Source organism: Mus musculus, chromosome 9 (genome assembly GCF_000001635.26).
Source record: "Mus musculus strain C57BL/6J chromosome 9, GRCm38.p6 C57BL/6J".
NCBI lineage: Eukaryota > Metazoa > Chordata > Mammalia > Rodentia > Muridae > Mus > Mus musculus.
In genome coordinates this window covers 98343829-98370307 of record NC_000075.6, presented here as the reverse complement: position 1 = coordinate 98370307, position 26479 = coordinate 98343829, and the positions used below count along the sequence as shown (strand labels likewise).

Here is a 26479-nt window from a genome sequence, read left to right as displayed (position 1 = left end):
TGTTCTGGAACCCAAAGATGTCCAGGCTTAGCTCACCATTTCCCTGCTCTGGCCTCCTCTTTCCTTTCTTTGTGGTATCAGGTGGGAACTCAGAGCCTTAGGCAAGCAAAGCAAACATCTGCCCCTGCCGCACATGCCCAGCCCCCTTTACTCTTTAGACAGCCTGTCACTAAGTCGCTCAGGCTGGCCTTGAACTTTTTATCCCCTGCTTCAGTTGTCTGAGGAGCCCTAGACAGCAGGCCTGGGAGCAGTTCAAACATTCCAAGGTGCCCCTTTGCCCATGATGGAAGAATGAATGGCATTTAGAAACCAAGGTGCCTAGCTGCACTCACTGCTATTGAAGTTTTGTTGTTTCTAGACTTGGGTCTTTCTCTCTCTTCCCTCCTCCCCATCCCCCCTGGATACCCTTTGTCTCCTCCCCTGTCCCCGGCGCGCGCTCGCGCGTGTGTGTGTGTGTGTGTGTGTGTGTGTGTGTGTGTGTGTGTGTGTGTATTTTTCCCCTGCTCCAGCCTCCTCCCTATCCCTCTTCCCTTACTTTGAGTGCATGTCAAAAAGACCCAGAGCCAACCCACAGGCGTTTCTATTAGGTTCATCTGGGATAGTACAAGGAAAAAAATATCTTTACTGTACATATATTTATATCCCTATCTTTCCATCATAATACAAATTCCCACACCTCTCTATGACTATTCATCACGTGTGTGTACACATGTGTGTGTGTGGGTGGGGGTGGGTGAGTGGGGGTGTTGTTGAACTATGTGTTCATAATGAAACCTCAAATTCCAAGTCAGCACTGGAGTCCATGATAGACTCCCTTCCTTTACTGGAGTGCCTTTCTTCAATAGTCCTAAACCTGGCTCTTATCCATAATCAAGTTCTTCCTTGTGTGATCTTAGTATCTGCATACAGACATTGCAAAGCTGCCCAACCACTCCCTACTGTAGGGAGCAGAATGAACCTGCACACAACAGTCTTGAGCCTTGCAGGAGCCACCCTGGTGCTGTTTTCAAGGAGCCAAGGCTAGGTTCTCACTTTCTCGTCCTCTGGGCAGTTGTATATTCATATGTAACGCAGTGAGGCTCATTTGCTACTGTTTGCATTTCATCTTGAATTCTCCCAGGGCATCCTGGTAGACTTTAAATATGTATTTAGCCTTTCTGGCATGTGATTCCGTGTTGTGACAGTCAGAGCTGTGAACACAGCACCCAGAGCGGAGTCTCTGCTCATCAGTCTCAGCTCCATCCATGTCCCAATCAACCAATCTCATTAGTTTATAAAATCTATTCTTAAATGATTTTGTCCTTTACAATTTATTTTCTCTATAATTATCAGTAACTCAAAAATTTCCCCAAGGTCTAACTCTGTCCTGACAACCTCATCTTCAGGAATATTTATACAGAAACATCTATTAAGTTCTTTTTAATGAATGCCCTTTGTGCTGTTGGGAATTCTGCCTCCCCGCCTGTCTGCTCTGATGCCCCCTGGTTTTGCTGAACACTCTTTGCATGGTTGTTGTGATGGTTCCCTTAGCAAAGATGCTAAGCGCTGGCCCCTGACTCTGAGTGTTGGTAGTGATGGTCACTTCCTATTTGGAAGGCAGAGATGATTACCGACCCTGGCACTTCCAGCCCAGAGCTCTCTCCTTAGGGACCTCAGAGCTTGGCCTGATGGCCTGGGACAGAAGTGACTCTAGTTCTGCATCCTCTATACCTGGGTTTTGCTAAACACTTATAAGCCTCTGCTCCCTTATCTGCAAAACAAGATGATTAACATTTAACCTCTGAAAGGCATGGGCAGGGAAGAAAGTGACAGGAAGACATCCAATGTGGTCTTACTGTTTCTTGTGTATTCCTCGCTAAACTTTTTGAGATGATGATGGGACTTGCATGTTTAAAAGAGCAGAGTGATTTCACAGGTACTCTCAATGGTAACAATCTACGGTGTTAAACTACAATATCTCAACCCGGATCTCAAGACTGACATAATCCAGTGACCTTCCTCAGACATCTCCTGGTTTACATACGCTCATCCAAGGGCATGTACACAACATGTATGTGGCGGGGGGGGGGGGGGGGATAGTTTTGCTGAGATTATCTCATTATGGTTTCCATGTAGCCACCAAGAACGACACGAACACTTCTATTACTGCAAGGACAAGGCTCTAGTCTCATGTTGCTCGTTAATTACAATGCCCAATCCCTGTCTCCAGGCCCCTGCCCCTCATCCCCAGCAGCCATTAATCTGTTCTTATACACTTTTGTCACATCAACAGTGTTATATAGATACAATCACGTAACATGTGACCTTTTAGGAATGGCATTTTTGACTCAGTCCTATTCCCTGGAGAGTCAAACCGAGGTGCCGGGTGAGTAGTTCGTCTTGTACCGCACAGGATTCTGTGCTGTGGATATAGCCACTGCTTGAAGGGCAGATGGGTGCTTTCTGGGTTTTGGCTGCCTGAGCAGAGCTGTGATGAACACTTGTGTACCAGTTTTTATGTGAACATCTTTCTATTCCTCTTGGGAAAATGCCCCAGCGTACAACTGCCGGGTCACATGACAGCTCCATGTTTACTCCCTGAGAAGCTGTCAGCCACCCTCTCCTGAGTGCTGGGCCTTGTTACTCTCCTGCCATGTGTCGGAGGGCTCCAGATTCCCTGCATTCCTCCTGGCATCTGCTGATGCCAAGATTTTGCATTTTAGTTAGTTCAGAAGGTGTGTAGTGATGCCGTTTGTGATGCTGAGGTTGCGTTTTCTCACAGGCGGATGCTAGCTATCTCTCCACATCCTACGTACTAGCCGCATATGTGCCATACTGCGATGTCTCATTATGTCTTTGCTCCTTTCCTGGAGGGGCTGACTGCTTTGATGGTTGAGTTTGGAGTGTTCTTCATCTATTCCAGAAACTAGTGCCTTGCTGCATGTGGCTTCCAATAACTCTGTTTTGGGGATAAGCAAAGTACACTGTTATGTCTTGGTTTTGCATTTGTTTGGGAGAAAGGAGGGGGTGCTGAGAAGGCAGGAGAAGGGATTTGGGGCATCTGAGTTAATGAATATTGGGGTCCCCATTTTTATAGCACTGGACAGGAAAGGTCACATGCAGGGCTCTGTGAAGAGCTGAGGGCAGGGAGCAGGGAGCAATGCAGTGCTGTTCCTAGTCCAGCCTGGAGCCGCAGAGCCTGATGCTGTGCCTGCCACAGAAACTGCCTCCTCGTGGGTATGTTTAGGATTTGGTTCCCTTAAGTCACATCTCAAGGAAGAAAGAGAAGGACAAGGAAAACACTGATGCATTATTAAATCAGAAAAAAAAATCTCCTTTTATATAACACACACACACACAACCTCAAATCCTTGAAGCCTCAGGGAAAAAATTATCTTGGTTCAAAACAATTGCTGAAGTAATTCAACATTTTTAAACCCATCTTCTCTAAAAAATTCTTTTAAATTAGAAAATGTGAAGGCGAAGGTTTTTTTTCTTCCCTTCCTCTCCAGACCAAGCTGGAACATTGCCCATGAATATATATTAAAAATCACTGTTTGATTAATACATGTTCGTGTGAGCCCAAGATTAAAGCAACATGCTGAGTTTATACAGTATTTACTTATGTTCTCACAGTATCTCCAAAAACCCAGAAGACCCAGAACTGGGGCTGTCAGTGGCTTAAATGGAATTATTATAGCTTAATTTCCCCCTTATCTCAGATTGTTCTGCACTGCCTTATCATGATGCATTTAACTCTCTCCATATGCACTGTGCACCGGAGAATTAAAATGAAAACCACAGGGCGGGCAAAGGGGCTGTGCATCATACTGGACTCCGATCAGACATTTTTACTTAACGTGGAAAACTGGGAGTGTAAATGATGTTATAATAAATATGCCTCCGTTTAAAATGCAAGTCACTGTGAGGAAAAACTAGGAGCCATAAAATGCCTTTCCCCTCCTCAAGGTTGTCCAAAGGGGAACAAAAAAGGACAGGTCTTTGGGCTAGGTTGTTATCTTTACGACGCAATTTAATCCGGGATGCCACGGGCACGTGGGGCAAGATCGTTAGGAAATAACATCATAAAGTATCAAGAAAGGACTAAGAGGAAACAGGAGATGCTATTCTGTGGCTTCTCTCTCTCTCTCCCATGCATAGATATGAGAAGATTATGCTAACCCTTCTGGTCATGGCCAGCCCTGAGCTGGGACTTACACACAATGCAAAAGAGGTCAAATAATGCACTGGATATATCGCGTGAGCCTCTCACTGAAACCTTGAAATAAATAACCCTGCAAGATTCAGAGATGCTGTCTCCATGTGACAACTGAGGAAATGAACTCTGGCTGGAGTAAACTGCTCAGGGCCCTGTGGCTGCTGAATGGGTTTGATACCAAGGGTGACTGCAGCCAGTGGCCTTTTCTGTGACCCATGGTCACAGGGAGGGGTGCGATATCTGCTCTGGATCCCACCACTACCACATTTTGTCCTGTAAGTATGGGCATCCAAGAGAAATCAGAAAGCTCTTGAGAACTAGAGGCAATCTGAGCTCCGCTGGGTAGCAAGTCAGAGCTGAGGATTCCTGTGTCATCGCAGAGATTCCATCCAGTGGGTTAAAAGGCTCCCCCTGAGTCCCCTCACCTAATGCCCATCCTTACTTGGTACTTGGGACTCCACATTTAGCCTGTGATCACTTCCTGTTCTCCTTAGTTGACTTAGACTCTGCCCTGTCCAAGTCTGTCCCTCCACATCTGGAGAACTCAACCATGACCTGCTCTTGCCTCTGCAGCTTGGAGGGGACATGGGAAGAACACTGGTCTTGGGGACAGACCTGAGGGCAGGCTGCAGTGCCCTACATATTAGCTGTGGTAAGTGTAACTTCTCTCTGCCTCAGTTTCCCTACTGTAGAGTCAGGGGTAGTAATCCTACCTGAGCATCTTTGTACACATATTCCTCCTCTCATCGTTCCCCATGTGATGCCGTCCTGGGAAATCCTGTTATCTGTCTTAGGATCCGGTCTCAGTCTCCTCTGTGGTCCATTTGATTCAAACACTCCTGAGGCGCAGAAGCAGCTTCCTCTTTGGAAGATGCTGCTGTGCTTAGAGCATTGTCTGGGGAACCTCTACCGCCTCCTCCACAGTCGCTTGTAAGGGTCTGCACTCCGGCCTGGCCCAGTTCCCTCTGCCTCCGTCCTTCCGTCCTCATGATACATTTCCTTGTCCTTAGGGATCCTGCCATAATCTACAAACCCACGGCTACACTTTGGGCTTACACTCTCACGTGCTTCTCTTCACCCCTAATCTGACCACTAGGTAGACTATTTTCCAGTCTGCACAGAAGAGCTACCCTGGAGTCCCACTTCCTTATCTCTAAAAGTCCCTCCTCAACATCTGGAGACCCAGAGACCCCCCTTCACAACTGGACCTCCACAGCTTCAACCTTTTGTTGAGTCACTACTACTTCTGGCAAGTCTGTGCTTCTGCCTCTAGAGGCTCAACCTGTCCTGTCCTTAGTGCTCACCAGCCATCTACTCTGTCTGTTTTCCCGAGGATCCCAAGATCAGTCATTCTAAGGATACTCCCAGCAAGACCTGAAGCAAAGCACAATGTCCTACGACCCCCACCCCCACTCTCCCACGCCTCATTAGCACACTACTGCCCTTGCTGAACTGTTATCCTCTTTTCTCTGAAGTTGCCCCGGAATGGCCACCTGAAAAATCTGCCTCCCAGGATGGCTCAGAAGTCTTCAGTGGGGACCTGACACACTGACCCAGCGTGCATGAGAGGTTCCGGCTCACAGGGTCTCACACAGCATATCCAATATTCTCCCTTCTTTGCAGGCCTCACTCTCAGGACTGAGCCGCCCACCTTGGAAGATAGTGCAGTAGCCTTTTTCTTCTGCTCCAAGCACCACTTTCCAATACCTAGCTTGCCCTGCTCATCCACTCCAGGTTTTCCAGAGTGGCAGTGTTACCTCCTGGTGCCCGCCAGGGGCCTTCCTAGAGAGAGGCTGAAGGCCTGCGGCCAGCAGTGGGTCAGCCAGCTTGGGCTGCAGCCTGATCTCATCAAGACAGATTAGGAAATGAAAGCTTAGGCCAGCACCCCAACCTCCTTCTGTTAGACCTTAGCCCCCAAAGTCCCCAAACAGTACCACCAGTTGGGGACCAAGCTCTCAAATACATGAGTCTAGGAGGGGCAGTTTATAGCCAAACCATGACAACTACATGTTACAAACACTGTCTCTTACCGGCTTTCTGGCATCCTCTGCTCAGTGTGTGGGCTCACATGTCCAACAGAGAGAAAAAGAGAGATTGATGAGCAGCCAATTCTCCTCTCAGAGTCCTAAGAGCCACATTGTCATCTGCTGCAGGGCCTTCACACACGTAACTTCCAGGCTGAAAGTGTCCTTGCACCTCTAGGCCTCAGGTACCCTCACTTGTTTGTTTGTTTTTCGAGACAGGGTTTCTCTGTATAGCCCTGGCTGTCCTGGAACTCACTCTGCAGACCAGGCTGGCCTCGAACTCAGAAATCCGCCTGCCTCTGCCTCCCAAGAGCTGGGATTAAAGGCGTGCGACACCACCGCCTGGCACCACCCTCGCTTCTAGCAAACTAAATAATGCTTTATGGTTCTACTCCAGCTTAGTCACTTATAACCTTAGAAACAACCTCCCTGGATTTTCTGTATATGCCACATCACCACACGGTTCACAGCAATAGCTATCAGAATGTCCCCTTTAGTGGCATATGTCACGCTGATAATTTTTACTTCTGGATTTGATTTCTGTCTGTCCCTATCATGTGGATTACTCCTGCCACTTTGTGTCCTTCAGTCTAGCATAGCACCCAGTGCAGTCGGTCAGTAATGGGTTAGGTGAATGGAGGAAGCATGGCTGGTGGTTATGGGCAGAGAGGGAAAAGGGCTCTACCTCCGGCTGAATGTGTGACTTCAGTCAAGACATTGTATCTCCCTGAGCTTTTGTCCAAGCTTCCTCATCTAGGACATCAGCAGCTGACATCACTTCCTAGGGGTGTTTTCAAAAGTGAATGTGTTTGCTCAGGGCACCTAGGACTACCAGAGTGTAGTAACTAATGATACAAATGTAGTTACAGGCAAGAAGTGAACAGGTGCTAACTCACTGCTACAGGGATGTCTTAATTAAGCTGACAAGATTTGATGCTAAAAAGGAAATACAAGCGGACTGTTGTTGAAGCGCAGGCCAATGGCTAAACATATTGATTAGAAAACACTAACCCATTTAAATAGCAGAAAACAACATTTAAATTTAATCCAGCCTCCATTTGTAAGTTTGTGACTGCATGTTGGGCAACAACCACTTACCACTGGGAATACATCCAACATCTTAAGAGAAAATGCAGGCTCGAATTCTTAATAGATTCAGAGAATGCTTTAGGTATGTCTGAAGCTATTGACTAGCCATGTGTTTGGCTGAATAATTTCTTTGGAAATCAGAAAACAAGAATAACAAAGCCCAAATAAACTTTTAAGAACCACTGACATCCACTATGCAAATTTATCCACGGAAAGCCTTTTAGAGTCTCTGTGGAGCCTCAGCGCACAGAGTGCAAAGCCAGCATGAGCCGGCGATTAAAGGCAAGGGAAATCCATGGGCACTTCTCAGTCTCCAGGCCCATAACTTATTCCCTAACAGCCTTCCAGGTTAAGAAGCTTGAATGATGGGTGTGGCATTGACCCACTGAGAGGGGACTCTGGCGGGGGACGATTGGTTATGCAAATCCACCAGTGTTTCCACTTTTATCCATTGTACACACAGCCCATCATTAAGGGATGCATTATCATAGGCCAATGGGCAAATACTTCTGACATCTTACAGTGCTTCTGTCCATTTTCAAGGGTCTGTTCAGGAAAAAGAAAAAAAAGAAAGAAATAGGTAAAGGAAGATGGGTTCCAACTGGCAGAAAGGTTATTGGCTGTGAAAGAGGAATAGGTTAAAAATAAAAATGGCAGAGAGCTACAGCAGGCGAGAACAGTGTCTACTTAAAGGCAATGAACACAGGGTGTCAGGCTGTTTAATTCAATTTCTATGTATGCAGTACAACGGAGAACCTTGAGTTGGTTTTGGTGAATACACCAACAGAAGGGAGATTTTGTTATTATGAAAAAAGAAAAAGTCAGCTCTGTGTGTGTGTGTGTGTGTGTGTGTGTGTGTGTGTGTGTGTGTGTGTCAGATTTTCACTCAGCCTTAATGGCGATCTGTTTTGGATGGAGAGAATGTGCCGGTTTAAATGCTTGTTCCTGGAGAGCGTGGGTTGGGTCAAGCTTGGCACACACATCTGGCTGTAGGACTCTGGGTAGTTGAAGATTACGGCTGACTATGTGGGGAAGGGAAATTCCCAGAGCACTACCCCATGATGGCAACACAGGCCCTCTCTATGCCTGCACCTCCCACATCAGTCAGCTGCGTTTCCCATGTGCAGGGAGGGCTGCTCTTCTCCTGTGTCCAGGTTTTATCCAGCCTGAGCTTCCCCTCCCCACACCCACTGAGCCCCATACTAAGTTTTCTCTTTGGATTCCATCCATCCTCTGGCCATGGAGGCTGCACACTACTGCCTGGCAGCAGGTACAGTTTTGCTCACTCTGTTTGCAGCATATGCCTGGTCTGGAGAAGATGAAGTGTTTATGGGATGCTGAAAACAACGCACAGAAGTCCAGGACACTGTGCACTTGCAAAAATGGCCAGCTACTTTTCAAAAGACTGAGAATGAAGGCAAGGCAGTGGCCAAGGTAGCATCTGATCCAGGCCCTTTTGTTTACCAAGAGACAGAAATCAAACCTAATAGGAATATGTAATATAGTCATAGGACCAACTGTCTATGCATTTGGTAGATACTGGGAACTTTGGGGGTAGCAGAGCTCTCTGAAAGCTCGCTAGGCCATGCAAAGCCTTCCCACAAGGCAGGAGAGCCTTCAGATACACAGCAAGTGGGTATGTGTAGTCTCTATGGGTTTAGATGGAGCTGACTGTGAAGTGGCCCAGCCCTGAGAGCCTTACAACACAGCATCCTTAAAGCCAGAGACTTTTCTGATGAGTCATGGTTGGCAGGAAAGGTATTCGGTGGCCAGATCATACTGTTAGACAGATGTTTATGGCACACTTCCAATAATGGAGCCTGGGTAGAAGCTACAGTGACCCACATTCCCTTTTAAGGTATGCAGGGAATGTTGGGCTATGGCTGTGTACATTTCTTTCTACGCAATGAAGAGCATCTTTTATTTTATGTAAGTAATAGCTCCTTTTGTGAAAAATAATTCTTTGGTAACCTCTACTATCCATGTGGGTTTACATTTCTCCGTGAGTACCACCTTATAGTTTATTTGCTTGAATCAGGATTCAAACTTGATCCATACATAATATTTCATTTATGTTTTTTGAGTCTCTGTTGAATTGTACAGTTTCATATTCCACTTTCTTGTTATTTATTTGTTTAAAAAATTGGGCCATTGTGCTAAAGAACTTATGGAATTTTATATAGAACTGAGGCAACTCTGTGGAGTCAACCTTTTAAAGTTAGGTAAGTGTGTGTGTGTGTGTGTGTGTGTGTTGCAAAGACAACAATGTGCAGGCATACAAACTCATGTATGTACATATCAAGACCAGAGCAGGATTTGGGGGACTCTTTACCATTCTCTGCCTTATCGCCTTGAGACAGAGTAAACTAGCTCACTGTTTTTATTAGGCTGGCTGTCCAGTAGGCTCCCAGGATCCATCTTTCTCCACCCCAAAATGCTGGATTGGGTTGTAGGCACGTGTGGCCATGCCCAGCTTTTTACATGTGTGCTAGGGATTCAAACGTGGGTCGTTATTCTTGCACACCAAGTGCTCTAACCCACTGAGCCATCTCCCCAGCCCTGTTTGGTCATTTTATTTACATATAACTGACATATAATAAGTTATATATATTTAAGCAGTATAATTTGAGGGCTCTCTCTCTCTCTCTCTCTCTCTCTCTCTCTCTCTCTGTGTGTGTGTGTGTGTGTGTGCATGCCTGACTTTACACAGGTGCTGTGGAGCTGAATTGAGGTCCTAATGTTACACATAAACATCCTATTTCCTGAGCTACTTCTACCCCTCCAATTTGATAACACACACACACACACACACACAAACACACACACACACACACACACACACACACACATATGCATGCACACGTATACATCCCTTAACACAGGAACATGTTTATACTTATGCCTTTGGCCACTTTGCTGCCTCCAGCTCCTACTGTCACTGTAGATTAACCTGGTGTTTTCTAGACTTTTCTAGAAATGGGATATAAAATCTGACTTCATTCACTCAGCACCATTGTTCTCTGTTACTGGTTTGATCTGTTTCCTGTTGATCACAATCTGCTCATGTATTCATAAGCTGGCTTGTTTAATAGCTCAAGCTGCTCTGAGCACTTACGCACAGATTTGGGCACATGGGCATAGTAGGTAGACATTTAACTTCTAAGAAATCTGTGACGCCACTAAAAGCAGCCATTGCCTGTTTCCATTCCTCAGCATGGGAGAAGAGAATGCTCCTGTCCTGTCCTCACAGGTACAGTGGTACCACTGTGCTCTTGACTGCAATCCTCTGAGTATCTTTTCATGTGATAAGTTGCCATCCACCTATCTTTCCAGGGAAGCCCACTATGGTTTATTTAGTCTCTGGGTCCAGAGGTCCCTACACATTCTGGATCACAGTTTTATCAAATTTGAATTCTGTAGATCTCCTCTGGCTTGTGATTTGTCCTTTCTCTCTCTTTACTGCGTCTCTCAGGAGCATCTGTCAGTTTTGATTAACTCCAACTGACCACTGTTTTTCATTATGAATCACGCTTTGAGTGTTTTATGTAAGACATCTCTACCCCAAGTCACAGAGATGGTTTCCTATGCTTGCTTCTGGGAATTCTGTGATTTGGGGCTTTTATACTATGGCTTATCATCTATTTGGATTAGAGTGCACAATGATCTATGAATTAAATACATTTTGTGTATGGGTACCTGGTTATTTTAGTACCATTTATGGAAAAAAGCTACCCTTGTCTACCATGTTGTCTTTTGTACTTTCACAAAATCAGCTGTCTATGTAATAGGGTCAGCTCTGGCCCCCTCGGTTCCATTGATCTGTTTATCTGCAGCAGCAAAGTATTGTCACAAGTGCAGCAGCTTGGTAATTATCTCTAAAGACAGATAATGACGATCCTCCAAAACTGTGTTTCTCTCCGTCATTATGTTACTCTCCTGGCAAGCCTACCTCTGTATAAATATTAGAATCAGCTTATTGCTACTGAAAACCTACTGCAATTAAGATGAGTCTATAGGAAAATTTGGAGAGGTTTTCCTGAGAAAGGAGATGGTAGAGGAGTATCGGGGAACAGGCTGAGCATATTATGTGATTTGTATTAAAATGTCCTTATAAAAACTTATTAGTAAAGCCATCAAAGATAAATTTTAACATGCGTCTTCCAACCCATGGACAAAGTTACATAGTATGTATAGTCTTACTTAAGGTTCTATTGCTGTGAAGAGACACCATGACCAAGGTAACTCTCATAAACAAAAGCATTTAATTGGGCCTGGCTTACAGTTTCTGAGGTTTGTTTAGTCCATTATTGTCATGGAGGGAAACATGGTGGTTTGCAGGCAGATGCGTTGCTAGAGAAGAAGCTGAGAGTTCTATATCTGGGTCAGCAGGCAGAGAATGAGACATGCTAGGCCTGGCTTGAGCTTCTGAGCCTTTAAAGCCACCACCAGTGACACACTTCCTCCAATAATGCCACACCCACTCCAACAAGGCCACAGCCCCTAATTGAGCCAGTCCCTATGAGCCTATGGGGCCCATTTTCATTCGATCTACTACATATATAATACATACTATATATTATACATGATAAAAAATAAAAATAAAAAGCTCTGACATGACATTATGAAACAAGGAACCTCCAAAGATGCTGCTGAGTTCATTTCCCATCAGCCAGTGACTGCAGGGCACACAGCCTACACTTAAGAGTAGTTTGTTTCCCTAGTGAGACTTCCTTGGAGAAAAACCAACTGTTCAGTTACAAGTGGTTATCAATTAGCTCTGGGTTAGGGATGGGGGCACCCGTCTACTTCTTTCAGCTCTAGGACACCATCTGGTGTAGATCTGTGGAGGCTCTGTGTATGCTGCCTCAGTCTCTGTGATCTCACATCGATCCTGTAAATTAGAAAGCCTGGTTTCCTTGGTGTCCTCCATCCTCTCTGGCTCTTACACTCTTCCCACATCCTCTGCTGCAGGGTTCCCTGAGCCATGAGGGGTGGGATTTGATGGAGACGTCCGTTTAGATCTGAGTCTTACAAGGTCTTTCGCTCTCTCCATATTGTCTGGCCATGATTCTCAGTAATTTGGAACGGAGGTTAAGTTTGTAATTATGGAAAGGCTTTCTTATTCCTGGTAATAGTCTTTCCTCTGAAATTTCTGTCCTCTGATATGACAGCAACTCCAGCTTTTGTTTAATTAGTGCTTGTGTGGGACAATTTTCAATCCCTTTCCCCTGAACATATCTACATTTTTACATGTAAGATGTGGTTTTTACACATAATCCTTTCTTATTTGCAATTTCCCTTTCCACCATTTCAGTTACCCATGGTCAACTAGTCTATGACAATATTAAATGAAAGTCTCCTGAAAGAGCTCACGCATCTTAAATAACGTTTATTACAGTGCACTGTTAGAGAGTCATTCCATTTTACTAGCTCCTGCTGCTAGCATCTTCCTTTGCCTAATGTATAAATTCAACTTTACTACAAAAATGTATGAAGAACGCAGTGCATCAGGTCTGATGGGATCTTCAGCTTTTGGCATCCACTGGGGGTCTTGGAACCCATCTCCCTGCAAATAAAAGGCCAGCTCAACTGTACAGAGCCACACCTTTCTTATTTTGCTGGATACGATAATCCAAAGTCTATATTTAAGGTGATTATTGATATTATCAGGTTTTGGTATCTCCTCTTACTTGTTTTCTGTCTATCCCACCTGTTTCTGTCCCCTCTCTCTTCTTTTGAATTATATTATTTCCTTTGTATACTTATTAGCTATAGTTGACTGTTCTGATGTTTGGGGGCTTAGGGCAGGAGCAATGGCTCAAACTACAAAGTGCTTGTCTTCAAACACAAGCACCCGAGTTTAATCCTCAGACCCCATACAAAACAACTGGGCATGTGTCTTAGTTAGGGTTCTACTGTGGTGAAGAGACACCATGGCCATGGCAACTCTTATAAAGGAAAACATTTAATTGGGGCTGGCTTACAGTTCTATTATTGCCATGGTGAGAGGCATGGCGGCTTGTAGGCAGGCATGGTGCTGGAGAAAGTCCTGAGAGTTCTACTGCTTGATCCCAGAGAGCAGGAGACTGTGTATCACAGTGGGAGTAGCTTGAGCATTTAAGTCCTCAAAGCCTGCCTCTGCCACAACTCCTCATGAGACCACTACTCCCTACGGGCCAAGCACTCAAACACATGAGTCTATGGGAGCCATGTCTACTCAAACCATCACTGCATAGTTTTATGTGGACTCATAATCATAACACCGGGGTGGCAAAGAAAGGTAAAACCCTGAGGTTCATCAGCTAGTCAGTGTAGCCAGGCTGTGTGCCCAGGTCGGTGACTCAGTCTGTCACAAAAAGGCGGCGTCAGGGGGAGCATCCACGGAACACGACCCGAGGTTGTCCTTTTACCTTCACAGATGCACATAAGTGCGCACACACACACACACACACACACACACACACACACACACACACGTTCTGGGGTTTAAACGCTTATCTTTAACATATCACAGTCTATCTTGAGTAAACCGGAATGTTTCACAGGCAGAATACTTGCATTTTGCCCCTCTGAACCAGCAGATTAATGCTGCCCCTGCCCACCCCCCCCACACACCCCCCACCCCCGTTACTTCTGCAGTCTAGAATCTCACAATATTGAATTCTCACGTAACCTGTCAACCTCCTTTTAGAGACATTTAAATGTTAAAAGCCCCAATCTTCCTTGAATGTGCCTCATGTGGTCACTCTCTGCAGTCCCTCAGGGAAACCCCCATTGCTGGCTGCCACTTTCCTACCCAGGGGAATTTAGGAGTGTGTCTTTTGAAGTGCAGGTCGGCTGGTGATGAGTCCTCCCAGCTTCTGTCTCTGCAAATATCCTTACTTTGGTTTTATCTTCCAAGGGTATTTCTGCTGGATCTGGAGCTGGCTACAGAACTCTGGACTGAAGGGCCTTTCTTTTTCTTCTTTAGGGAAATCATTTTACTGAATTCTTCCGGTAAATTCGGTAACAGGGCACTGGCTGTCAATCCTTAGTTTTCTTCTCTTGTGGCTGCTTTTAAGATTTTGGTCTTCCTTCTGGTTTTGAGAAATCAGAGGATCACACCCCCTGGGCTGTTTCTCTCCTGCCTGTTAAGCTTGGCTTTTCTGGGCCCCTTGGACCTGTGGGCTGTTTGCATCAAGTCTGGACACATCTCAGCCTTGACTTCTGCCAACACTCTTCCTCCTCTTTGTGAGTTTTCCTTTTGAGATCCCAGCGACAGGTAACACTGCTTAAAGTTATTACACACATCATGGTTCCTCCTGTTTTAGGGATATTTTTCTCTCTCTGTGTTTTCTTTCGGTTGGTCCCCTGTGTATCTGCTCCTCAACCCCTGCCTTTTCTGTGGTGTTTGGTATCACTATACTAACATCCTATATACTATCCATACATATATACATATATAACTATAATATTGGCAGGCATGTTTTCACTGCACACATTTTGCTCCAACCCTATGAGTTTGATTTGGGTCTTTTAAAATGTCTTCTATGCTTCTATTTAAACACTGAACATCTGGCCCATAACCATTGATTCCCATCATCTCTGTTAATTCTAACATCTTCTTTAGCTGCTTTGGCTGGTTCTGGTTTGGTTTCAATGAGTGATTTATCTGTTTCTATGATTATGGATGTTGGTTCTATACTTTTTGGGAACAGAATACCAAGCTTCTCTTCCATGGTTGATGGGATGGTTCACTACCAGAACCCAGGGTCTGTCTCCTCCCTAACCTGCTAGCCCTGGGCTCTGCCAGTCTTTAGCCTTCGCCAGCCTCAGAGGCAGAGACTCCTGACCCCTGCTCCTGATGCTTACTGGGAGGCAGGTGGCAGCCCAGTGACAGGTGGTGGCAATCCTGTGGCTCTGCTGCAGCCACAGTGGCTGCCCTCATGATACATGGAACCTGGCCATGCTCTTGTGTTTTTATTTGGATCTGCATTGTTTCCCAGTGATCTGCAGTATCTATGTTCAAGTTTATTGGGCATTTACAGTTTTTTTGGTATACTGCGTACTGATGTCCAACGAGCAATTGTAACTGCATTGCTTGTATTTCAAAAAATATCTTTATAAAAACCACTTCTTTACCATGCATAGACATTCATGATCATTTGTTCAGTAGTAAAAGCATGTTTTGTAAACAAAGTCATGGTTCTATTAAAATAAGCCAACATTTGTGTATGATTTCTGTGAATGATTGACATGTTACTCAAATGCTTTTTTTTAAAATATTAAAAATAAATAGGAATTGATTCTGGTATAAAAATGCCTCTAAAGGCAAAAATTTTGGCCAACACAATAATACAAAACACATTTATGAAAACATGATGCAGACATAAAATGTATTTATGAATACATAAAACAGTTTGTTACAGAGAAGAAACCTATTCTTCAGATGGAGAAATGTCAATTCCCATTATTGAATTTTTGTTTACCTGCTGCAGGCAGCAGGGCATTTCAAAGGCATGTGTTACCTATTCCCAGCTGTGTGGGTAAATGTGGGGAGCATTCAAGAGGCCCTGGGTAGGGCAGCTTCCATAAACTATCCCTTCCCCAAGCCTTCAGTGTTCACGGATGACGTTAGGCGAGCAAGGAAGAGGGACTCTGAGACAAATCAACCCATGCCAAGGGATGGACTCACATATACCATAGAGCTAAGGGTCAAGAGCCCTCTACCCAGGTTGGGGGAGTTACATAAGAGGAGAATGACTTGACAAGCAGTCGTACTCAAGGTAACGATGACACCATCAAACAAAGCCCCAGCCCATCAGGCCTCCAGCGCCTGATTCTCTGACTGACCTGTTTGGTGTAGGTGGTCTCTGGCCACCTCAAACAAGCGCAGGTGCATATTCGTGATGGGGTTGAAGGAACCACAGGCCAGAAGCACCACAGGGATTCGGTTCTTCATGCTGTCACACACCTCCACACCCGCAGTGGCCACCCTGCTTTTATAGGGACAAAAAAAAAAAAAAAAAAAAAAAAACCTTATGTCAGGAAGTTAGCGTGGAGAAAACTGTATAAATGAGAGTCTACGCCACATACAGCCATGACCCATAACTACAAGATATACCAAGGTGGCAAGGAGAGCAACGTTCACTGAGAGCTCGCCATAGTCCAGGGTCTGTGTCTAGTGCAACAAACCACATTGACTGGCCTCAAACTCAGAAATCCACCTGCCTCTGTCTCCCAAGTGCTGGGATTAAAGGCATGTACCACCACTGCCCGGCTAGGGTGGCACTTTTGAAAGCCCTTGTATTTTGAAATAATTTTAGATTTATAAAAGTTGCAAAAATCCTTCTGTATAGGTAATTATGACATATTCTTTACCTATATTTCCCCAGTAGCAAAATGTCTGCCACACGTTTGAACATTCATTCTCCTCTGCATACACAAACCTCCATAAGTAATTGTGCCCTGTAAAGTGTTTGTGAGGAGACGGTAGACATGCAAACACCTCGGCACGATTCCACTCGCTACACTTTACCTGGGAGCTAAGGACTCTGAAAGGCCCAGCCCAGCCTCTCGCCTCCCTACACTGTGACCAGCAGCACTGAGGTGTAGATAAAGAAGAAAAAAAATCATCCTGGCCATGGCTAGCTGCTGGTGGCTCTCTTGATTCTGGCTACGCTGCCCTGGGGGTAGCAGGGAAGCACCACTCAAGGCAGGCCTGGTGTTGACTCCTGGCCGTGCCTCTCAGGGTCTGTGAGACCAAAGACAAACCAAAGTTCCTTTCTAAGCCTCAGTTTCTCCCTTCCTCAACTGTAAGGAGAGTGAAGCTAGCCAGGGACCTGTGGCAGGCAGCTTTAGAGGGCTCCCAATCTTTGCTCCTGGTAGTTATTTGTAATCCTTCCCCCTGGCGTGTGGGCTGGAGCTAGTTGCTTGCTTCTAACAGAATACAGCTAACAGGTGGGGTGCCAAGTCTCAGATAAGGCGACAAAAGGACTCCAGCCTCCCTCTTGTTCACCTCTCTTGCTTTCTTGTTTGCTCTCAGATGAAGCCAACTGCATGTTGTGAGCTGCCCAGAAGGGCTGATAGGGCCAGGGACTGAGGGAGAGCTATGGTCACCAGAGAGCACAAGAAACAGTGTCAGTAACAACTATGTATGCGAATGGGCAGGTGGTGCTGGGTTCTATAAGGAAGTGTTAAGAGATAGTTTCCTGACTCCAGCCATCTCCGGAACAAGTTCCCTCTTGTTGGCAGGGTCAAAACTGAGTTCATGTTCCCAGGTCCTGGGAACCAACTGCTGTCCTATTCCTTCAGATGTCTCCTATTTGTCTGTTAACCTGTAAAGGTTGTACAGAAGGAAGATGCTGTTATCCCGTTATCTAAACTAAGGCACATAAGCCATAAATGTGCTGCCTGACTTAATTGACTGCAGGCAGCTTGTCCATGCCTTTGTTCCCTTATCAGTCTAAATTCCAGGTCGGAGTCCAGAGGGAAGCTAGCTACAAAAGCTGACTCGAGGACCCTGAAACCAGGTGACCCAGATAAGGCCCAGTCGCCGAAGTTAACTTCCTTGCTTAACCCCTTGTGGCAAAATATGATTGGTCAATGCAGCAGCCTCCTCCATCCCCCCTGGTTTTGTGTTTCCATCCTGTAAAACTGTTGTACAATCTCCCTGCAGGGATGCCGTTCAGACCCTGAGCGCTCCGAAATAAAGCTTTCATTTGTAAGTTTCTGTCTCCGAAGTGAGTTTTCTCAGCTTCCACCCCAAACTCAACAAAAGAAGGCTGAGCGAGCCATGAGGAGCAAGCCCATAAGCAGCACCCCCTCCATGGCCTCTGCCTCAGTTCCTGCCTCCAGGTTCCTGCTCTGTGCGAGTTCCTGTCCTGATTTCCTTGGAGAGTGAACAGCAATATGGAAGTGCAAGCCAAATAACCCCTTTCCTCCTAACTTGCTTTGGTCATGGCGTTTCACCACAACGATAGCAACCCTAACTAAGATAGCCTGAGTCAAAAGATGAGGTCAAACTGTATCTGGACACCTGACCCATAGACACTGTGGGACTACAAAGCAATGATAATAAATAAATGAATAAATGTATTACATGTTGTTTGAAGCTGCTACATTTTGGGGGTAATCAGCAGCCCTTGAGGCTTGTGTGTGACCTGGCCCTGCTGTCCACATTTCCTGCCTTGTACCCGAGCACTTTACCTCCCAGGGAGCTAGAGGCACACCTGACTCCAGGTCATGGAGGGCTAACCTTAGTGCCTGACACAAATGGAGGGGGGTTGGTTTCCTTCAGGGCAGAAAACCTAGAAGCAGCTTGTATCTGGGCGATGGTGCTGGATCCAGGGCTCCACGAGGACCTGCAGGCAATTCCCTTGCCTTTTCCCTCATGGTCACAAGATTGCTGTTACAGCTACTGCCTGGGTCTCAGGTCGAGGCGACCGAAAGGAGCAAGGACTAGTTCCTCTTATTCAGAACACAGTCCTTTTTTCTTCCTGTAGTTTCCTTGGGGTTGTTTGCCTCGTGTCCCCGTCAGAAGCAGGTCTTCTATCCCTCTAGCCATGAGGGAGGCTGGAGAGGTATGCAGTCAGCCTCGTGGCCTTTCCAGGAGGACTCGACAAGGGAGAGGGGTTGGGATGGGGTGAGCTAATCCACAGTGGCTGAAACAGAGCTGGGACACAGCTGCCCAGCTGCTGAGAGGGCTGAAAGCTAAGATGGCTTTTTCTGCTTGGAGCTTGCTCAGCTGCTCTTATAGTGGGATGTGCCTTTTGTTAGCATTGTCTAAGCTCCATCCCACAGCTACCTGGCAGCAGCCAGGTAGGCCTGACCCACTATAAAAGGGGCTGCTTGCCCCCCTCCTCCCTCTCTTACTCTTGTTCTCTTGGGTTCCTCCCTTCTTGCTCCTGCTCCTCCCTTCCCCTTCTCTGTCCACAGCTCTTGCCCCCCTCCCCCAGGTCTCTGTCTCTTTGCCTTGCTCTGCCTCTACTACCCTCTTAACTCCCCTCCCCATGCCCTGAAAAAACTCTATTCTATACTGTCCTGTGGCTGGTCCCTCAGGGGGAAGGGATGCCTTGGCATGGGCCTGCTGGGACACCCCCCTTCTCCCATACCTCACCACATCACCATAGAACATACATTACTCTCTTTATCTTTTTATAAACGCATCCCCTTTAAGTAAGTCACATGTCACATTGCAGAAGAAGAGGAGGAGCTCAGAATGCTTCCTGCTTCCCAGAGAGTAGGCCCTATGTGAACAGAATGCCCCTGGATCTCACCTCCAAGCAGTCTGACAGCAATAGGGCTTGGTGGGCTTTGAAGAGGGTTCTGGCAGCTAGCCAGGGGACCTGCCTCTGGCCAGGAGAAGGCCTCGGTGTGCTCTGAAATGCAGGAGAGGTGTTCCTGTTGTGCTCTGAGCTATGTGTGAAGATGCAGCTTCAGAGAGCCCAGATGTGGCACAGCTGGCTCGACAAGCTTCCTTTAAGCAGCAGCCATACCCCTTACTGTGTGCAAAGAACCTCTGGCTACTAGCTGTGGCTGGCCTCTTCCCAGGGGAGTGAAAGATTTAATGAGGTTTTGTTTTTTTGCAAAGTGGACCAGCTATCCACAAGAGCAGCCTCTTGATTAGCGTGTCTGGAAAGGATGGCTGTTTCTCACAGCCATCTTGGAGCCTTTCTTTCAGTATCTTACTTCATTTTGACAAAACATAAATATTTAGAGCCACCAAAATGGAACTGCACATCTCAGGTAACCTGGGTTTTTTTCAAAGGTAAAGTATTACATTTGCTTGGAAGGCAGTCTCAATGGTGGAAGGGTGTCACGCTGAGAAGAACAAAAGGCTTTTACCAAGGGCCTCTCTTCCTTTTCTTTCCTTGCCTTGTGTACTGAGCAGCATTGCTCCAACAGTGATTCTGCTTTGCCAGGTCTTGGTGGCAGGAAAGAGCTCGCATGGCCCGCCAGCTGCACTTGACCCTGGCTGTCCTGCAGGCTCAAGAACATGATCAGCTCACTCTACATCCTTTGTGAATGCCTCCCTGCTTCAGGTAAGCTCTTTACCAAGGAAACTCAAACAAAAAACAGGCATCAGGTGAAAACGACTCACTCCACGGGTCAAGCAAGAGAACAACACACTTGGCTCAGGTTTGAGAGCAAGCCTCATCCGATGCAGATGATAGAAGATCCACCCGTCCGTCCAGGTCCGTCCATCCTTAATGGTGTTTGGTGAGGTGAAGAAGCGAGGGAGATTTCTCTGATTGGGAAAAGACTGCTCATCAATAAGCACTCAGCAGAGGCCTGCAGAGTGAGCAATAACTGCTGCTGGAGGATTAAACACCTTGAGGGTGCCTTCCTGGAATTCATCATTAACTGGGGGGAGGGGCGGGGGGGGAATTCCACCTCTGCCCCCCTTCCACCTCATAGTTAGAGTGATTCATCTGCCTGTCAATTACAACCTGCTGCTTCTATAATGAGCTTAAGGCCTCCTGAAATGCTCTCCTCACCCCATCACGGGTGGGTCCCCCTTACAGGTATTTTTGGCCCCTCCTGCACCTAATGAAGGTGCACCTGCAGGCACGTCCACTTTATCAGCCACAGAATCACAGAGTCCTCACTGCCTTTTCTCCCGGGGCTCTTCCCCATGGAAGGTGGGTCCTAGAGAGTGGTTTCCGTCCATTTCCACCCTTTTACCTTCCAGTACTGTACCCAGGGACATCACAGTACTGGATGTACACAATACAGGCAGGGAATGCCTGTAACATCAGTGAGGGCCACTGTCCCTGACCAAGTCGTTTTCTTACATGGTTAATTCTTATGTGATTTTGTTATCTTGCAAATTGTTATCGGACTGGGCCTTTCCTGGGCCAAAACAGAACTTTCTGATCTCCTAGAGGTTACTGAACAACACCCGCCTCCACCACACATCTGTCCCATCCAATCAGTTCAGACTGAAATCAAACAAATCCACCACCCTGCTATGCATTTTCAACATAATGATCCTATCGACAGGGATACTGTGTGCCCCCTCCCCTCCAGCAGGCGCATGCACCTTCAACTCTGGAGTCGTCCCTCGGCTTTGAAGATGTGGAAAGGGATGGTGGTCACTCTGGCCCCACAGTTCCAAACTCCCACTGTGTTCCAGATCATTCTCTACCACTGCTGCCCTGACACTCTGAAGGGATGTCACTGTAAGTTTTAGAGACTATCCCGTCCCGTTTCCGTTCCATGGTCAGGCCTCTGGCATTACTCTTTCTACATCTTTCAAATGCTTCTACCAGACAACCGTATTCAGCATCTGCTGCTGTGGGGATGGGTGCATCAGATACAACAGAAGGCAAAGCAGATACAGGCCCTGTCCTCACAGAGCTCTGGATCGTGGATGGAAGTGACAATTCAAGATCACTAGGGAGAGGGCTTATAATTTAACAGCTCACCACAAGAGACTGAACAGCAGTCCCCAGATGCCTGTATCCTAACCCTCGGAGCCTGGACATATGCTGGGTTACATGGTGTGGGACTTGGCAAAAGTGATTAAAGACAAGGCCATTGTCTTAGGATTTCTGTTGCTGTGAAGACGTCTCGTCATGACCATAACCATGGCAATTTTTACCAAAAAAAAACAAAAGCAAAAACCATTTAATGGGGGCTGGATTGGAGTTCACTTAGGTTTCGTTCACTATCATCATGGCAGGAAGCATGGCAGCGTGCAGGCAGACATGGTGCTGGAGAAAGAGCTCAAGAGTTCTACATCTGGATCAGAGTTAGTAGGAGGAGAGAGTGAGCCACTGGGCCTGGCTTGAGCTTTGGAAACCTCAAAGCCTATCCCCAGTGACACACTTCCTCTAATAAGGCCACACCTACTCCAATAAGGCCACCCACTCTAAATCTTCAAATAATACCACCCTATGACTCTATGGGAGCCATTCACATTCAAACCACCAAAGCCATGAAACAAGGTGGATACCTTTGTTACCCACTTTTATCAGGATTTTACTCACTCTGTAGACCAGGCTAGCCTCAAACTCAGAAATCCTCCTGCCTCTGCCTCCCAAGCGCTGGGATTAAAGGTGTGTGCCACTTAACTTACTACACCTTGTAGTAGGAGAGAGATGATAATGTGATGAAAGAGTGGCCAAGAAGGGATGGAGTCTTTAGGAAGGGACCCACAGCCAACAATATAAGTGGCCTCCATATTGCAAGGAAAGTTGGTCCTCGGATCCTTCGGAGGGGACACAAGGGTCTCAGGTCCACTTCTACTCTCCCCTCACAGTGTGGACTTCCAGAATTACTGTTTGTGGTGAATGTCACAGCAGCCATAGGAAGTCCACCCTCTCACTGTCTAGGGGCAGCTTGCTCACGAGCTTCCAGCTGGAGCAGAGGAGCCAGAACCCGGTAGAAGGATACAGCCTGGGGGAGGCAGAGACATACAATTATAGAAACCACACGGCGGGAAGGAGCAAGGTATCAATCAGCATGGTTCCCATGGAGAGGTGAGATGATGTGAGGGGTCAACATGAGGGTGCAGAGGCAGGAGGGTTCTGTAGGCTCAGGAACATGTCAATTTATCCTGCTGGCAAGGAAAAACCCCATACAAGATTTTAAACCAAGAACAACCTGCTCAGATTTCAGGTTCATGTGTTTCAGAAAGGACCCCACCTTCCTCTGGTCCTCTGGCTTTCTTTCTTTCCTGGATAAGGTGATCCCCTTATCCAGGAAGATAGCCTTTGTTGCTACACCCATCTGAACTCACTTGTCAGGTAATCCAAACTTGGCTAGTGTCCCGCACATACTCAGTTCTAACCCAGCATGTACCCTGTGGCCATTTGTCTCAGGCCCTCACAGAGATGCGGGAAGGAAAGTGAGCCAGGCAGATTAAGTGCCATCTCTGTGGACATAATGTGTTAATGCTCATGGCTTGGGAGGCTGTCAATGTCCTCTTCCCTGCAGTGAGTGCCTCTAACAGCGGACCCTGGAATGGGGCTGCAAACATCCTGTTTATTATAGACATAGAACAGATGGCTTTGGGCAGAATGGACATGGATTCACCAAGCGTCTTCTGTGTCTTTCTTTACATAGACCTCTTGACCAGGCTCCTCATCTTAAAGAAAACAAGAGATATAGTTTGTATTTGGGGGTAGGGGATGGTGAGGAGCTTGGCAACCACATTTTTCAGCACCCTGGGTGACTTTTATCTGTCAATGTGTCAACTTCTCTGGAGCCATCAACCTTCATGAGAACTCAGCTATTTTTTTTGTTTTTTCTTTTTAACTTGGTTGGCTCTGCCTGTTGTTGCTATGGGCACCCGGTGCTGCTAAAAACAAAAGCAACACTGGCCTTGTATGTCGCTGTGAAGATCTTGTGCCATCCTCCCCTTGGAGGAAACAAACATGCCAATTAAGTACTCATCCTAATTATGAGACTCCCAGGGAAGCAGGTAGCTTCCGTTTTGAGAACTTTCCAGAGGTTCGAAGGAGCATGAGGAGTGGAAAGATGTCCCTTGCCATGCCTCACGTTGTGTGAGTCTGGGACTGATTTCAGCTGCTGCTGTAAGCAGAGCTGAGTAATAGCTACTGGGTTTATTGTGCAATAGGCTCCACACTGTGCTAAAGATGCTGCACATATTGAGGCTAATTTTTCAACACACCTGGAAGGGAAAGGTTGGTGCTTCCATTCAGGTAAACAGCCTAATTCGATTCTCCAAGCTTCAGTGAGCTTCATGGAAAGTAGAGATGATTACAGCCCCTCCCCAAACTCTCATGAGGACTAGGGCCAACCCCACTCACAGTACTTGGCCCATATAGGGGATGCCATCTAGAGGTCTTAGTTTTGGTCCTATTGCTATAAAAAGACACCAGAACCAAGGCAACTTTAAAGAAAGCATTTAGATTGGGGGCATGCTTACAGTTTCAGAGTTAGTCTGTTATCATCATTGTGGGAATCAGACTGGCATGGCCTTAGAGCAGAAGCGGGGAGTTTGATATCCTGATCCACAGGCAGCAAAGAGATACTGCACCTGGTGTGGGCTTTTAAAGCCTCAAAGCCACACCCCCAGGGACACACATCCTCCAACAAGGCCACACCTCCTAATTCTTCCAAACAGGTCAACTGGGAACCAAGCATTCAAATGTGTGAGCCTGTGGGGGTCACTCTCATTCAAACCAGCACAGGGTTCTTCTTCCTGGAGTAAAATATAACAAGACGAGAGGTCTATAGACACAACTCAAGATTAATTAAAGTGAAAGTAACCCTGCACGGGACAGTACACAGAGTCCTGGGGAGGCAAGCAGGTCCAGGCCAGCATCCACTTACCCCTGGATAGCCCAGGCTTCTATATTCTTACACGCGTTCAACTGGCCAGGAAGAACGACGCTGCTACAGGATCCTTCTGCACACGTTTATTCAGTCCTGTTTCTTCTTTCTCCATATATCTCCCTTGTTTATATCTCCCCTGTTTATATCTCCCTTGTTTTTATATCTCCCTTGTTTTTATATCTCCCTTGTTTTTATATCTCCCCCGAACCCTGGGCCTCTCACTCTTTTATACTCTCTCTCATCCACACACCGCAGGCCACGCCCCCTCGCCAGTCACGAGGCTTCAGCTAATCAGGGCAGCAGGGGCAAATCTCCACCAAATTGGATTCACCTGTATCCTGGTACACCTGTGCAGCACTCAAGATGTTTGTGTCTTATATGAGGAAGTCAGGTGCAAGTCATATGACTTAGCTGCAGTCCCTGGCGCCTTTGGGACTGCCGCCACACCCGCTCCCCACAATTCCCCCTTTTTTCTTTTTTGGCAGAGAGAATGTCTGTAGATAGCCCCCCGCAGCCATGCCCCTTACCCGTCCTTGGGTGACAAACAGCATTGGTTTGATCCCTGTCTTAGGTTGGTGACATGCCCAGGGAGTCTTATCACTGACTACCTCTTAATCATGCCAAGCCACTCCTGGGGAGATTGTGTTTTGCTTGTGGCAGGTGCATCAAAAGGCCAGGATGTTACTTAACCTATGGCCAGATCTTAATTGCTGCAAGCAAGCCTCATGGGTGAAGGTAGAGGTCTGATCCCCAGTGTGCAAGCATAGGGGCCCTACACAAAACCATCTCTTAGGCTCATCACCCAGAGAGGTCTTGGCCAGCTCCCGTGTCGTTTTTCCTGGGGGAAGGGAACTAGGACACTGAACCTTCATGCAATCAGACGTGCCTTCCACAGGATGCCAACAGCAAGCTATCCTCTGTGCAGTGCTTAGCCTTGCACCCCACGGCATAACGCAGCATAATTTCTTTTAGAGCGGCAAACCGAATCTGAGGAGATTGTCCCGCCTCCACTGCAGCAAAAGCCTATGCTACCATGGCGAAAGTGCGGGCCGCACACTCTGCACCTAACACATGTGCCAAACACAAAACACACACACACTATAACAAGCATACATCCCAGGGCTCTCATCCCCGCTCATCTTCCCTGAAGCAAGGGATAGATAGCCAGAGGGGATATCTCTTTAAGGGGAATTCAGGGATCAAAAAGGCATAGAAAAATTTGAATGTCATGTCGAGCTGGTATCGGCTTCTGGAATAACGAAAGGATCTCCCATCTCGGCTCCATCCTTTGTGCTTGTGGGATCATCCACCACATCCACAGGGGCAACTGGATCAGGAGCCTCATTCTTGCAGCGTCTCACCAATCTCTCCGGCACCCAAAGAGGTTCCATCTGGTCCTGTGGAAACACACAAACAGACCCTCTCGCCCACGTCAACACCTGATCTACTCGATCCTCTCCAAATCTCCAGACAGAAGGTCCACCTACAGGTGGCTGCTGAGGAGGCATAGGGAGAGGACGCCGAAGCTAATTCGCCTTCCTCCTCCGCCTCAGCTCTTTTATTTTGTCCTTTCTGTCCACCTGATAACACTGTGTCTTTCTTTTTCCTTTTTCTTTTTAAGCCCTTCTCCTCTTCCGACATACTTTCTTGTTGCTCTGTAAGGATTTTCTGACCTGTCTTGACTGCCTCTACACACAGTTTCAAACAGTAACAGAGTCCATATATCAGAACAAACAAGACCAAAACTATCAGACCTACCCACAAAGGGTCAATGGGAGAAAAAAGCATAACTACACAGCGAGGATCTCTTGATCACTACACTGAGGTTATCATAGTTCCTTAACTTGTCCCAAAACCGGGAACCTTTCGTTATCTTGTGCCT

General features: G+C 46.7%; 1 protein-coding gene across 12 annotated transcripts in view; it reads right to left on the bottom strand.

Annotated features, from left to right (window-relative positions):
• Nmnat3 (nicotinamide nucleotide adenylyltransferase 3) overlaps positions 1-26479 on the bottom strand; it is a 133101-nt gene that overhangs the window by 50226 nt on the left and 56396 nt on the right. For 6 of the 12 annotated variants that reach the window (XM_011242826.2, XM_006511503.4, NM_001357449.1 and 3 more), the window contains exon 2: positions 16144-16289. The exons of 1 other annotated variant lie outside the window; for it this stretch is intronic. In XM_011242826.2, the coding sequence (XP_011241128.1) occupies positions 16144-16252 (109 nt within the window). In that variant the 5' untranslated portion in view covers positions 16253-16289. The remainder of the gene's footprint in view (positions 1-16143; positions 16290-26479) is intronic. 5 more of the 12 variants (XM_011242827.2, XM_006511502.4, XM_006511504.4 and 2 more) reach the window with 1 other exon arrangement.